Source organism: Petromyzon marinus, chromosome 57, assembly GCF_048934315.1.
Source record: "Petromyzon marinus isolate PM22_M1 ecotype Great Lakes invasive population chromosome 57, UKy_Petmar_22M1.pri1.0, whole genome shotgun sequence".
In the NCBI taxonomy this organism is placed as follows: Eukaryota; Metazoa; Chordata; class Hyperoartia; order Petromyzontiformes; family Petromyzontidae; genus Petromyzon; species Petromyzon marinus.
The window spans coordinates 834,971-847,050 of record NC_133723.1 but is presented as its reverse complement, the minus strand read 5'-3'; the positions used below and the strand labels follow the sequence as shown (position 1 = coordinate 847,050).

Below are 12,080 nucleotides of genomic sequence, written 5' to 3'. Positions count from 1 at the left end.
GTTAGGGTGAGTGAGTGAGGGGTGAGTTTAGTGTAGAGAGTGAGTGAGGGTTAGGGTGAGTGAGTAAAGGGTGAGTATAGTGTAGAGAGTGAGTGAGGGTTAGGGTGAGTGAGTGAGGGGTGAGTTTAGTGTAGAGAGTGAGTGAGGGTTAGGGTGAGTGAGTGAGGGGTGAGTTTAGTGTAGAGAGTGAGTGAGTGAGGGTGAGTGAGGGGTGAGTTTAGTGTAGAGAGTGAGTGAGGGTTAGGGTGAGTGAGTGAGGGGTGAGTTTAGTGTAGAGAGTGAGTGAGGGTGAGTGAGTGAGGGGTGAGTTTAGTGTAGAGAGTGAGGGTTAGGGTGAGTGAGTGAGGGGTGAGTTTAGTGTAGAGAGTGAGTGAGGGTTATGGTGAGTGAGTGAGTGAGGGGTGAGTTTAGTGTAGAGAGTGAGTGAGGGTTAGGGTGAGTGAGTGAGGGGTGAGTTTAATGTAGAGAGTGAGGGTTAGGGTGAGTGAGTGAGGGTGAGTTTAGTGTAGAGAGTGAGTGAGGGTTAGGGTGAGTGAGTGAGGGGTGAGTTTAGTGTAGAGAGTGAGTGAGGGTTAGGGTGAGTAAGTGAGGGGTGAGTCTAGTGTAGAGAGTGAGTGATTGTGAGGGTTAGGGTAAGTGAGGGCGTGAGTTTAGTGTTGAGAGTGAGTGATTGTGAGGGTTAGGGTGAGTGAGTGTGAGTGAGGGGGTGAGTTTAATGTAGAGAGTGAGTGATTGTGAGGGTTAGGGTGAGTGAGTTTAGTGTTGAGAGTGAGTGATTGTGAGGGTTAGGGTGAGTGAGGGGGTGAGTGAGTTTAGTGTTGAGAGTGAGTGAGTGTGAGGGTTAGGGTGAGTGAGGGGGTGAGTGAGTTTAGTGTTGAGAGTGAGTGAGTGTGAGGGTTAGGGTGAGTGAGGGGGTGAGTGTGAGTTTAGTGTGAGGGTGAGTATGGGGGTGAGTGAGTGTGAGGGTGAGTATGGGGGTAAGTGCGTGTGAGGGCTATGGTGTGGATGAGTGGGGGTGAGTGAGGGGGTGAGTGTGAGTTTAGTGTGAGGGTGAGTATGGGGGTGAGTGAGGGGGTGAGTTTGAGGATCTTTGCCGGTGGCGGTGGGGTGATTGAGGAGGTGAATGCGGGGGTGAGGGGGTGAGTGAGGGGGTGAGTGTGAGTGAGGGGGTGAGTGTGAGTTTAGTGTGAGGTTGAGTATGGTGGTGAGTGAGGGGGTGAGTTTGAGAATGTTTGCCGGTGGAGGTGGGGTAATTGAGGAGGTGAATGTGGGGGTGAATGTGGGGGTGAGTGAGGAGGTGAATGTGGGGGTGAGTGAGGGGGTGAGTGAGGATTAGTGTGGGGGTTAGTGAAGGTGAGTGAGTGCGGGGTTAGGGTGAGTGTAAGAATAGGGGGGTGAGTGAGGGTTAGGGTGAGTGTGACTGGGGGTGAAGGTGATTGAGGAGGTGAGTGAGAGTGAGGACGAGTGTGAGTGAGGGAGTGAGAACGTGAGTGATGTAGGTGGTGAGTTGAGGGTGAGTCAAGGAGTTGAGAGTGTGTGATTGATGAATGGCGTGGGAGCGCGTGTGCTGCCAAGGCGCCTCTCGTCACGAAGACAACCCCTGTGCATCCCTTTGCTGTTCCACTGCTGGATGAAGGGCCTCCACACGCAGCGTGCACCGTGGGGGTAGCGTGACCATACTTCACCACGCTGGTTCAGTGCGTGTTAACGAATGTGGCATGCGCACATCTTGGGGGCATAGCAGCGCAATGGACTTCTCCACACGTGCCCTTCTGTTGCCCACAAAGTAGCCTCGCAGCCTGTAACACCTGTTATGCATGGTGGCCGCCGATATAAGCATTGGCCAGGGGCAACCCTGCTTGGCTCCCGATGCCGTCAATGGTGAATTCGCGTTTCCTCCCACAGGCACAAACACTCAAGCAGCGATTGCTCTGTCGGCCACGGGCGTTCTTTTGACCATACTTCACCACGCGTGTCAGTGCGGGTTGGTGGAAGGGCAGTGGCCCAGGATCGTTCGTGGTGTCGCGAACCACCCCGATGGTAGCCCGTGGCCCGGGAATCGATTAATAGCGCAGTGCGCTAACCGCAGCGCCACCGCCCCACCTCCCCCCCCCCCCTGTCTGAGAGTGTAAGGGTTTGTTTGGCGAGTCAAGTGGTCCACTGCAGTTCTCTGTGTTGGCCGCGTGCTTGGACAACCTGCACGATCAATGGTGGAGTATGATCGCACGCTTCCCCCCTTAGTTCTGTTTGGTTTAGGTTTGAAATATCCTGACAGAAGCCACCCTTCCCAAAAAGGGGTTTCACCCGGCGACATTAAGTCTCGTATTGTCATCGTATTGTTATCATTATCGAATGGTGGTGGTGAGTGTTTCACACACTGCACCGTGGACTTTGGCTCGCCGAGTTTGACTCGCGGGCCAGGGCTTACCTCACTCGGTGAGTGAAATCTGAACCGGTCCTGACCCTCAATCCCCCCTCCTCTCCCAGCCTTCACTCACCCGAACTGATCAGCGTGGTGAAGTATGGACAAACAACCCCTCGTGACCGTCCGGGGGCGCAACTGCCGACAGTGTTTCAACGGGGGGCTTTGCAAGATCGGATTGTGGGCCCCCCTCCTCTTTCACGACTCACTTTTACTGAAAAAGCTACGGTTTTAACCCCATTTTATACACTTTCGTTTAACTAAACCTTTATTTATTTTACCAAGTAAAAGGGCGACTGTAGCAGATCTTTTTCAGAAGCGACCAAATGATCGCTCAACGAATTGGCTTATCGTGTGTAAATGGATAGCAGCCAAATAGTTGAATAGCATGATTCTAAATGTGGAGGGAAAACCCGGAGGACCCGGAGAACAATCCACGCGACCACGGTGACACCGCAAACTCCAAATATACAGCAGCAGGCGTCAGGGTCAGGATCGAACCCACGACCTCCTGTGTACCACGCGAGGTAGTAACCATCTCGCTATAACTATATGTGATTGTAGTTGCACCGTGTATTGGGCTTAGAGTAAGTCTCGCAGTGACAGTGTTAATAAAAGAGATTTAAAGGTAGAATACTCAAAATTAATGTATCATGCGTCTTGCTTTCATGCGCAAAAAGCCTGGTGTTCAGTAACACCAGTAGCGCTACTGGTGTTCAGTAGCACCAGTAGCGCTACTGCTGTTCAGTAACACCAGTAGCGCTACTGCTGTTCAGTAACACCAGTAGCGCTACTGCTGTTCAGTAACACCAGTAGCACTACTGCTGTTCAGTAACACCAGTAGCGCTACTGCTGTTCACTAACACCAGCAGCGCTACTGCTGTTCACTAACACCAGTAGCGCTACTATATTTTACAGCTATGTAATTTTTGAAATACTTTTTCTTTTGTAACAATGTTTTTAGCATTTATGGTTAATTGTTGGACTTTTTAATATATTCTTGTTTAGCTGTTGATTCAGGGCCCCACTTGTGGTTGACTGGGCCCCTATTTGTCACGTAACGCTGCTGCCACACACCCTGTGACCGACACAGCCTGCGGAAGCCTTTACCCAGCAGTAGATTAACAAAGGCGCTGCAAACGATCTACAAGCTAAACGAGCGTTGTCGTTGCTGCTATAAACATTTGTAAGCGGACATGCAAGACGCAATGACGGATGCCAGTCACAACAAAAAACACTTTAACAACGTGTCAAGACGTTTGAGCTGTTGGGTTCACAAAGCGATGCGGAGGGGGGGCTGTCGAGCTGTTGTGTGTGTCATCAACAGCCCCAGGTTATTTTCAATAAATATTTCAATTTTAAAGAAAAGAAGCATATACAGGCCAACTGAAGGTGTTTTAAGAGAGGCGGACTGTGAGCTAGCGAAGAACACAGCCTGTTTGTCGCTCTTGCTGGTGGCCTCTTGGACTCTCCGGGGTGGTCCCCCCGCGGGGAGGAGATGGTTGATTGATCGTCCCCGGGTGGCCACTATTTGACGGAGAGTCAGCTGATGGGGGGCAGTTGCAGGCAGTAAACGGGGCGTGGACAGCAGCAGGTGGCTCGAGTCTGTGCGCCTCTGCACTAAAACCCCTTTGGAATTAAAATTGCCCCCCCCCCACCACCCCCACACAGCCGCCCTACTCGTGAAGGCTGTGATTGGCATTTCATAAAAATAGCCATCGGCACCTGTCCGGCTGTCTTTTGTTTCTTATTTACTGATTTGGAATCACGACCCAACCCGCCCTGAAAGGGCCCGATCTCCGTCCAGTGCTCGCTGAGCTACATTGGCTTCCGGTTGCTGAAGGAATGCGTTATAAGGTCGCGCTCACTGCACACAAAGTGCTTGCCACAAATGAACCACAATACCAAGGAACGTCAAGGAAGATAAGCCATCACGCGAACTCCGGACATCCTCGCAGCTGCTTGTGGCTAGCCATAGAACAAAGGCGGTCACTGTATCGTGCTTTGAGATACGCTTCTGCGGCCGTCTGGAACGCTCTTCCGATATTAGGAAGCCACGGGATCTATGCACTTTTAAATCTTGATTGAAAACTCATTTGTTTAAAACAGTTGTGTGTTTAGTGTGTTGCCCTTTCCCCCACACCTCCGATTAGTACGGTTGGCTACGTACGGTGTGAAAGAAGTTCAACATACATACAGTACATACATCTCGGCGGATCTCAGAAGCCCAAGTACGGGTTGAGCCTGGTTGGCCCTTGGGTGCGAGACCGCCACCACCACGACAGGTGCTGCGGAGCCATCGCTCACAAAGCAGCCCACGGCCACAATGTGGCGTGGGGCTGCGGGGTGGATCAGTGGCAGTACAACAAACGAGTTGAGTCTACGGTTGAGTTCAGTTGATTGGATTTGGACATTATCTGGAGATGCAATTAATCTGTGAAGACCTCTTGAGTGTCATTCATATGCGTGGTGGTTTTTGTCCGGGTTCTCTCTGTCCTCTCACACTCGTCAACAAATTCTCACACTTGTCAAAAAACTATTTTGAATAAAACAATTGGCCAATGTAGCAGGGCCCGCTTATCACAATGTCTTGGATATATAAAACGCATTATTGTCGTCATATAATTAAGTAAGTTATGTTTAGAAAGACGGTAGTTATTTTAAAACCAAAACCTATTTAATATTCTTCTTTCACGTGGCGCATTGCAGAAATAAGCAACTGATGTTTGGAATGGCCACAAGGTTTATAAATCAATGTCTGGTGTCGTGAGCCACCTGACAGCGCTGGTTCTCAGCTGGTGGATGCTGCGGTGCCGCCCCTGAATGGCCTTGGAAGGGCAGCAGGTAACTGTGTTCTGCTCCAGACAGTCTAATAAAACTTAAGGCATTCATCATTGACTCGTTCAGTCAGATTAACGCATGGGATAAAATGGCAATGCTGTGTAGTACATGAAGTTGTCACCTGAACAAATGCGCCAGGTTACTCTTTCTGCAGCACACCGGTAATGCTGAAAAAGCGGTCCGCGCACACTTAACAATTAGCTTCCACGTTTCGCTGGGAGTTACAACCAGCATCATCAGGCGATTGCTCAAATCGCACTTCCGCGTCCAGGCACGCACAGCCAATAGCCAACTGGCGCATTTGTTAACGTGATAGCTTTATATGGCTGCGCTGGGTGGACGAGGGTACGCAACACAAAACATTGGCATTTTACTCATGTGGCAATCTGACCCTAAGAATCGATTATAAATCATAACATTGGTCGCGAAAGCCTTGCACCATGTAAGAACTAAGGGTGTGCTACTGGGCTGCCCAAATTCTGCACCGTGCTAGATCTATGGCGTGCTATTGAGCTGCCCAAATCCGTGAATGAGACTCCCTCTCAAGGCATGTTCAGAAATGTATCCTCGTGCCTTCAAGTCCATACTCTCACAGTTGCCTAAACCCCGGTGGTAGTGGCGTTCGGTGTAAATGCGGCGTTGTCTCCCACAGCAAGCAACGTCTCCAACAGGCACACACATCTCTGTGCAATCGCTAGCAATCACAGTTTACAGACAGCAGCGGCTAACAGCAGCGGGTGAGAGCGGGTGACAGCAGTATGCAGGTGGCTGTGTTGACAGGGAGCTGTGTCGGGAGCGTCTCGTCAAACACTCGTTGACTTCTGCTTTGAGCAAAACTAAGGCTTTGGCTTGCACTTGCGTCCAACGTTGCCGTAACTTATTGCCCAACCTGCTCTACAGGAAGATCGCAAGCCCAAGCAATGGGCGGCTCTCAAAGGCTGCGTGAACCCAGCTGTCAAACGCGAGCCTTTAGGTTTTTCATCCATTAGAACAAAATACTTTCCGGTTGACTTTCAGGATGCACTGTAATTACATCACTGTGACCGGACTAAAGGAAGCAATTGCACCCGAGAGAGAGAGTACGTCCGCCGCAGAGATGGAGCGATGATATCGGCCCCTGCACAGAGGAGGGGACACGTTGGGGAGGCCTTCATCCAGCGGTGGATTGATGACGGCTGATGACATGGTGACTTGACTGCCATATAATTTAATAGATCGCTGGAGTAGGGTTGCTGCTGCACACATAATTATAACTGTAAAGTCATCTTTCAATAATTATTAAATAGAATGTGTTCAACAGTGTTTAACGCATCGCACACAGTGCAGTGATCATGGGGTCTCGGTGCGTTAAAGCATTTCATCTTCCAGACGCCTCACTGCTCTCTCGCTATCACACACAGGCCAGGGGTCAGTTGTATCAAATATGTTCGGTCACATTTCCCCCATAGTGAATCAGTGTGAACTTAAGGAACATTTTCACCGAAAGAATTTGATGCCACTGACAAAAAGACCAGACGACTAGGACTCTAGGACCAGACCAGGGCCCTAGGACTGGGGCCATAGGCCTGGACCGAGGCCCCAGGCCCTCCCGGTGTCTCACAGTGAAGGTCTCTCGAGCGACCCCTCAGCTGTGAAGCGACCGAGCGGTGTGCGGGTCGTGGGGGTCTTGTGGGTGGTGCGGGTGATGGAGGTCGTGGGGGTCTTGGAGGTGGTGCACCCAGCGCGACGCGCGGGCCGGGAGCCATGCGTCCTTGTAGAGGCTGAACCACACGGGCCGCTTCTCCTGCTCCGGTTGTGTCGCTGGCCCTGCGGCGACATGACATCCGGCACGACATCCGTAATGCGCCTCCTCCCCATATTACGCAACCGAGGCGCGACGCTGCAGCGTTGGCTGCATTTAAATGATTTCCAACTTGGGTTTAGCAGCGTTTATGCATCGGCTCTGTCCCGACCGTCACCTCCAATTAGCACGGTTTGGCTACTGCATAAGGTGCGAAAGAAGTTCAATGTACGTACGTACATCAATCAGTTACACAGGAAGCACAATAGCTCTCGTTGAGGTGATCCAATTTGAATAAACCTTGTGTTCAGAGTTGTGTTGCTATTAGGGTCCCTTATGCTATATTTAAAACCAAAGAACTGGACACATTCGTCAACAACACTATGTGTGTGGCCTTAAATGGAAACATATATAATTGGTGACGTTTTGGGAAATGCATGTAATCTAACGAGCAGCAGACAAAACTGATCAAAGGGTTGCTCAAAACTTGACAACGCTGGTTCTGATATCACTCACCAGTAACGTTAGCTGTGACAAGGAATCCAATTTGGGGAGCCAGATTCGTAGTGCAGCGGACTAACCGCTGTACCACCGCTTTGCCCCATTCAATTATCACGTGGCGTACACGATCCGAACATTTGACACAACTAAAAAAAATTGTAATAAAATCCGAATCTCCCCCTTGGCTGGGCTTTTGTTCTTCACCACGGAGGCGTTGGGAACTGGCGGACGAATGCTCACGTGGGACGCAGGCGATGCGCGGGCGCTCCCAGCTGCCGTCGGGGCGGCACCGCGAGGTGGGGTTGGCGTGGCGCTGTAGGAAGCCGGCCCGGCACCGGTAGCGCACCGATGCGCCCACCGCGTAGCGGCCGTGCGGCGCGCCGAAGCACCGGGCGTTGCTCACGATGGGGGGGTGGCCGCACCACACTACACCTGCTGCATACGCACACACACGCACACACACACACACATGCACACGCGCACGGACACACACACAGGCACGCACACACGTACACACACACACATGCACACGCGCACGGACACACAACAACAACAACCGCCATTCGCCACGAAGTGGCAGTGACGTCACCACGACGCTTGTGCCAGGCCATGTGCACCTTGAGGCCACGTGAAGTGTCGAACGTCCACTGGCAAGAGGTCACGGGGCAGACCCAGGTGCCACGAGTCGACTGACTGAGATGACTGGCTAATGCACCACCTGTGCCCCCTACTGTGCCAACCTGCTGTGCTTTAGCCACCCGGCGCTCCGCTCGTTGTTGTGAGCGTCGCTCCTCCGCCCTCCGTTGTTGTTGGAGGGCGACTGCCTCCAACTGCCCAGTAGCGTCCTTCACGAGCCTCCTCCACAGAGGCCGATCTTGATACCGCTGGTACCAGTCATCGCAAAGTCCACTCAGCTCCACGTCCTCCTGTACCACATCACTCCATCTCTTCTCTAGCCCGTGCCGTGCCCGTTTAGCCCCCTCGATCCGGCCGAACAAAAGCTGTTTCGGCATGCGGTGGCTGGGCATGCGGGCTACATGACCCAGCCAACGCAGCCTTGCCTGCTGGAGGAGCTCACCGATGGGACCTTGCCCAGATCTTTTAAGGATTTGTGAGCTCACACAATCCAGCCTGGTTAAACCCAGGATGGATCATAGGCAGGCTAGCCTAAATGTTTCTAACCGGCGAAGATGTTCCATTAAGGGGGTCCACATTTCGCAAGCGTAGAGAAGGGAGGGAATGACAGTGGTCGAGAAGACCTGAAGCTTAATTCTAGATTTGTAGCTTTCGTGACTGCAAGGATCCATACTCTTTGGTTCTATTCGGTAAAGTCACGTAGGTAAAAAATAAAACAACAAAATCACGACGTTTTGGCCACACCACAAGTGGCCTTCATCAGGTGAAGGGACCAGACTGTCTCGAGGACAGCGCTGGAGTGAACACAAACAAGCTCAGACCGCGACCTTTAAGCTGTGTGAGAGGAATTAAGATGCCTTGACAAAGGAATTAGCATAAAAATTAGCATTTAATTGACGGACTTAGCATGATGAACGGTGTAGAGGGGGTGAACATGTGCAGGCCGGCGAGGGGGGGAGGGGGAGTTTACATATTGATGGTGTGAAAAGGGAATTTTAAGAAGCTGCGAAAGTTTGGGGTACCACTACTTGAAAAAATATACTGTACCATTGAAAATTAGTTTAATGTTTGGTTCGATTTAGAACATCTTTCCAATGGTTGCTTAATTTGAAACCATCTTCTCGGTTGAAATTGTGTCTGTGTTTGTAAATCTGAATTGCCTCGTGAACAAATCTCTGATAAAAACCCGTGGGTTTGCAAAGAACCTTGGTATCGGAGAAAATTATATCGTGATCACCCACAGCGTTGTAACAGTGATCAGCTACGGCAGAAGAATTCGTTCTGCCGTGTTTCAAATCTGATTTGTGCTCGCGAATTCGGTCAGAGACATGTCGCTTTGTCTGCGGTGATTGCTATATCGGGGAGACGAAGCGACATGTCTCTGACCGAATTCGCGAGCACAAATCAGATTTGAAACACGGCAGAACGAATTCTTCTGCCGTAGCTGATCACTGTTACAACGCTGTGGGTGATCATGATATAATTTTCTCCGATACCAAGGTTCTTGGCAAACCCACGGGTTTTTATCAGAGATTTGTTCACGAGGCAATTCAGATTTACAAACACAGACACAATTTCAACCAAGAAGATGGTTTCAAATTAACCAATCATTGGAAAGATGTTCTAAATCGAACCAAACATTAAACTAATTTTCAATGGTACAGTATATTTTTTCAAGTAGTGGTACCCCAAACTTTCGCAGCTTCTTAAAATTCCCTTTTCACACCATCAATATGTAAACTCCCCCTCCCCCCCTCGCCGGCCTGCACATGTTCACCCCCTCTACACCGTTCATCATGCTAAGTCCGCCAATTAAATGCTAATTTTTTATGCTAATTCCTTTGTCAAGGCACCTTAATTCCTCTCACACAGCTTAAAGGTCGTGGTCTGAGCTTGGCTGTGTTCACTCCAGCGCTGTCCTCGAGACAGTCTGGTCCCTTCACCTGATGAAGGCCACTTGTGTTGTGGCCGAAACGTCGTGATTTTTGTTGTTTTATTTTTTACCTACGTGACTTTACCGAATAGAACCAAAGAGTACCTGAAGCTTAGTGCAGAGCGACAGACCAGGTAGCTTCCACACAGTGTTACGCACACATACACACGCACACACATGCACGCACACACACACAAGCACACACATGCATGTACGCAGGTATAGCCTAAACGGTATTGGTGAGGCAAGTGCTGTTAGCGAGTAGCACCTATGAAGGCCGGCAGGGCACACAAGGGGGTGGGTAGCCAGCACCATGCCCGGCCACCTTTGACTCCCGAGCAGCAATGTTTTATACACTGCACCAGCTATGCATTTGAGGCTGAGACGACCTGGGGGAGGCCCAGAATCAGTTCAGATAATCGTCATTAGTGTTGGCCGTGAGGGGGAGTAGAACTCGGTTCTCCCGGTACGTAGCACAGTGCGCTGACCACAACTCCACCGCCTGTGGGTTACAGGGTCCACAGCTGAGCCATCAGATACGCAACGAGGTTGCATGCAACTGCACTGCTTATATGTGGACGTCTGTGCGCAACTAGTTGCACCCTGCAGCCGGTTGCTCACAAGCATCGATCTGCTCAGCCATTAGTCGCGGCGCGTTTAATCGCCATGTGACACATCAGCGAGCTGCCACTACTCGTCATGATTATGAACGTGCCCCGTTTGATCTCCTCGCTCAGACGTGGACAAAGCAGTTCCAGGTGATGATCGAGCTGCTACGCTAATTTCGTGTGACCTGGTCGCGTGAACCGATCACTCCGGTATGTGCTTTCATCTCGCCGACCAACACAACTTGCAAGCGTAGGCTGCTCGTCGTCAATCACGTTTGTGTGAGGGGCGTAGAACCCGGTGCTTTCCAATTCTTCATGCACCAATCTAAAGGTAAGCCCTGACTTTCCGATTTATTGTCAGGAAGCGGTAAGATTGTGTGGCAACGTGTGGCCCTGCCAAAGGTATTTGAAATCAGGAAATGAATTATCTGGTGACACTGCTGCTGCTGGTGTGAGTGTGCAGCCTTAGCATTTTAAATATATAATAGGTGACGTGTTGGGCAATGCCCCCTTCTTCTCAGCACGTAAAAAATATGGCGATTTTTGTTTGTGCGATGAAGAAGATTCCCCTCCCCCTAGCTCCCGTCTCAAGCGATTCGAATTTTCCGCTCGAAAGTCCCGCCGGGGAGTTTGCATAACTGCGTTGGGAGAGTCACCAGCAGGAGGAGGAGGAGGCGATGCCACGAGGAGCCGCAGCGGTCTCCGGGAGGTGAGCGGGCGTCCTGGCTGCGTCTCGCAGCAGAAGGGCAAGTGGTAGGTGCAGGGGACATCGTTCCACTCGCCCTCCTCGTGCCAGATGAGCACCACGCAGTCCTCGCCTGACGAGAAGAAGCTGTCGGGCTGCTGGGGCCGCCAGTGCTCAAAGCTCTGGAGCGAATGGAGATCCAGCAGTGATGGTGGTGGTGGTGGCGGCGAATGTGGTTGTGGTGGAAGAGGTACCAGTGGTGATGGTGGTGGTGCAGTGGTAATGATGGTTGAGGTGATTGTGGTAGCCAACCAGCTGGTGCATATGAAAGTCATCTCAGTCAGCCAACCCATGACACGTGGGTCTGTCCCATGACCTTCTGTCAGCGAGCCTTTGACGCTTCACGTGGCCTCAATGTGCACCTGGCCTGGCGCAGACGCTGTAGTGATGTCACCATAACTTAGTGGTGAATGGCGGGTATTGGTATTGGTAGCCAACCGTGCTAAGCGGAGGTGCAGGGGAAGGACAATACACTGAACTGCTTTTTGTGTTAAGTTTGTTGTCCATCCCGCAACTTCCGATTAGCACTGTTGGCTATGTACGGTGTGAAAGAAGTTCAACATATTGCCCATAGACTAACACTACCCATAGACTCAACACTGCACCTCTGATTA

At 51.1% G+C, this 12,080-nt stretch overlaps 1 protein-coding gene across 1 annotated transcript in view; it reads right to left on the bottom strand.

The window, feature by feature from the left end:
* Window positions 1-6,454: 6,454 nt before the first annotated feature.
* LOC116955035 (neurocan core protein-like) overlaps window positions 6,455-12,080 on the bottom strand; it is a 37,313-nt gene continuing 31,687 nt past the window's right edge. The window contains exons 11-13 of the mRNA XM_032975972.2: window positions 11,378-11,588; window positions 7,785-7,979; window positions 6,455-7,069 (exon numbers count right to left, since the gene is read on the bottom strand). Coding sequence (XP_032831863.2) covers window positions 6,888-7,069; window positions 7,785-7,979; window positions 11,378-11,588 — 588 coding nt within the window. The 3' untranslated portion in view covers window positions 6,455-6,887. The remainder of the gene's footprint in view (window positions 7,070-7,784; window positions 7,980-11,377; window positions 11,589-12,080) is intronic.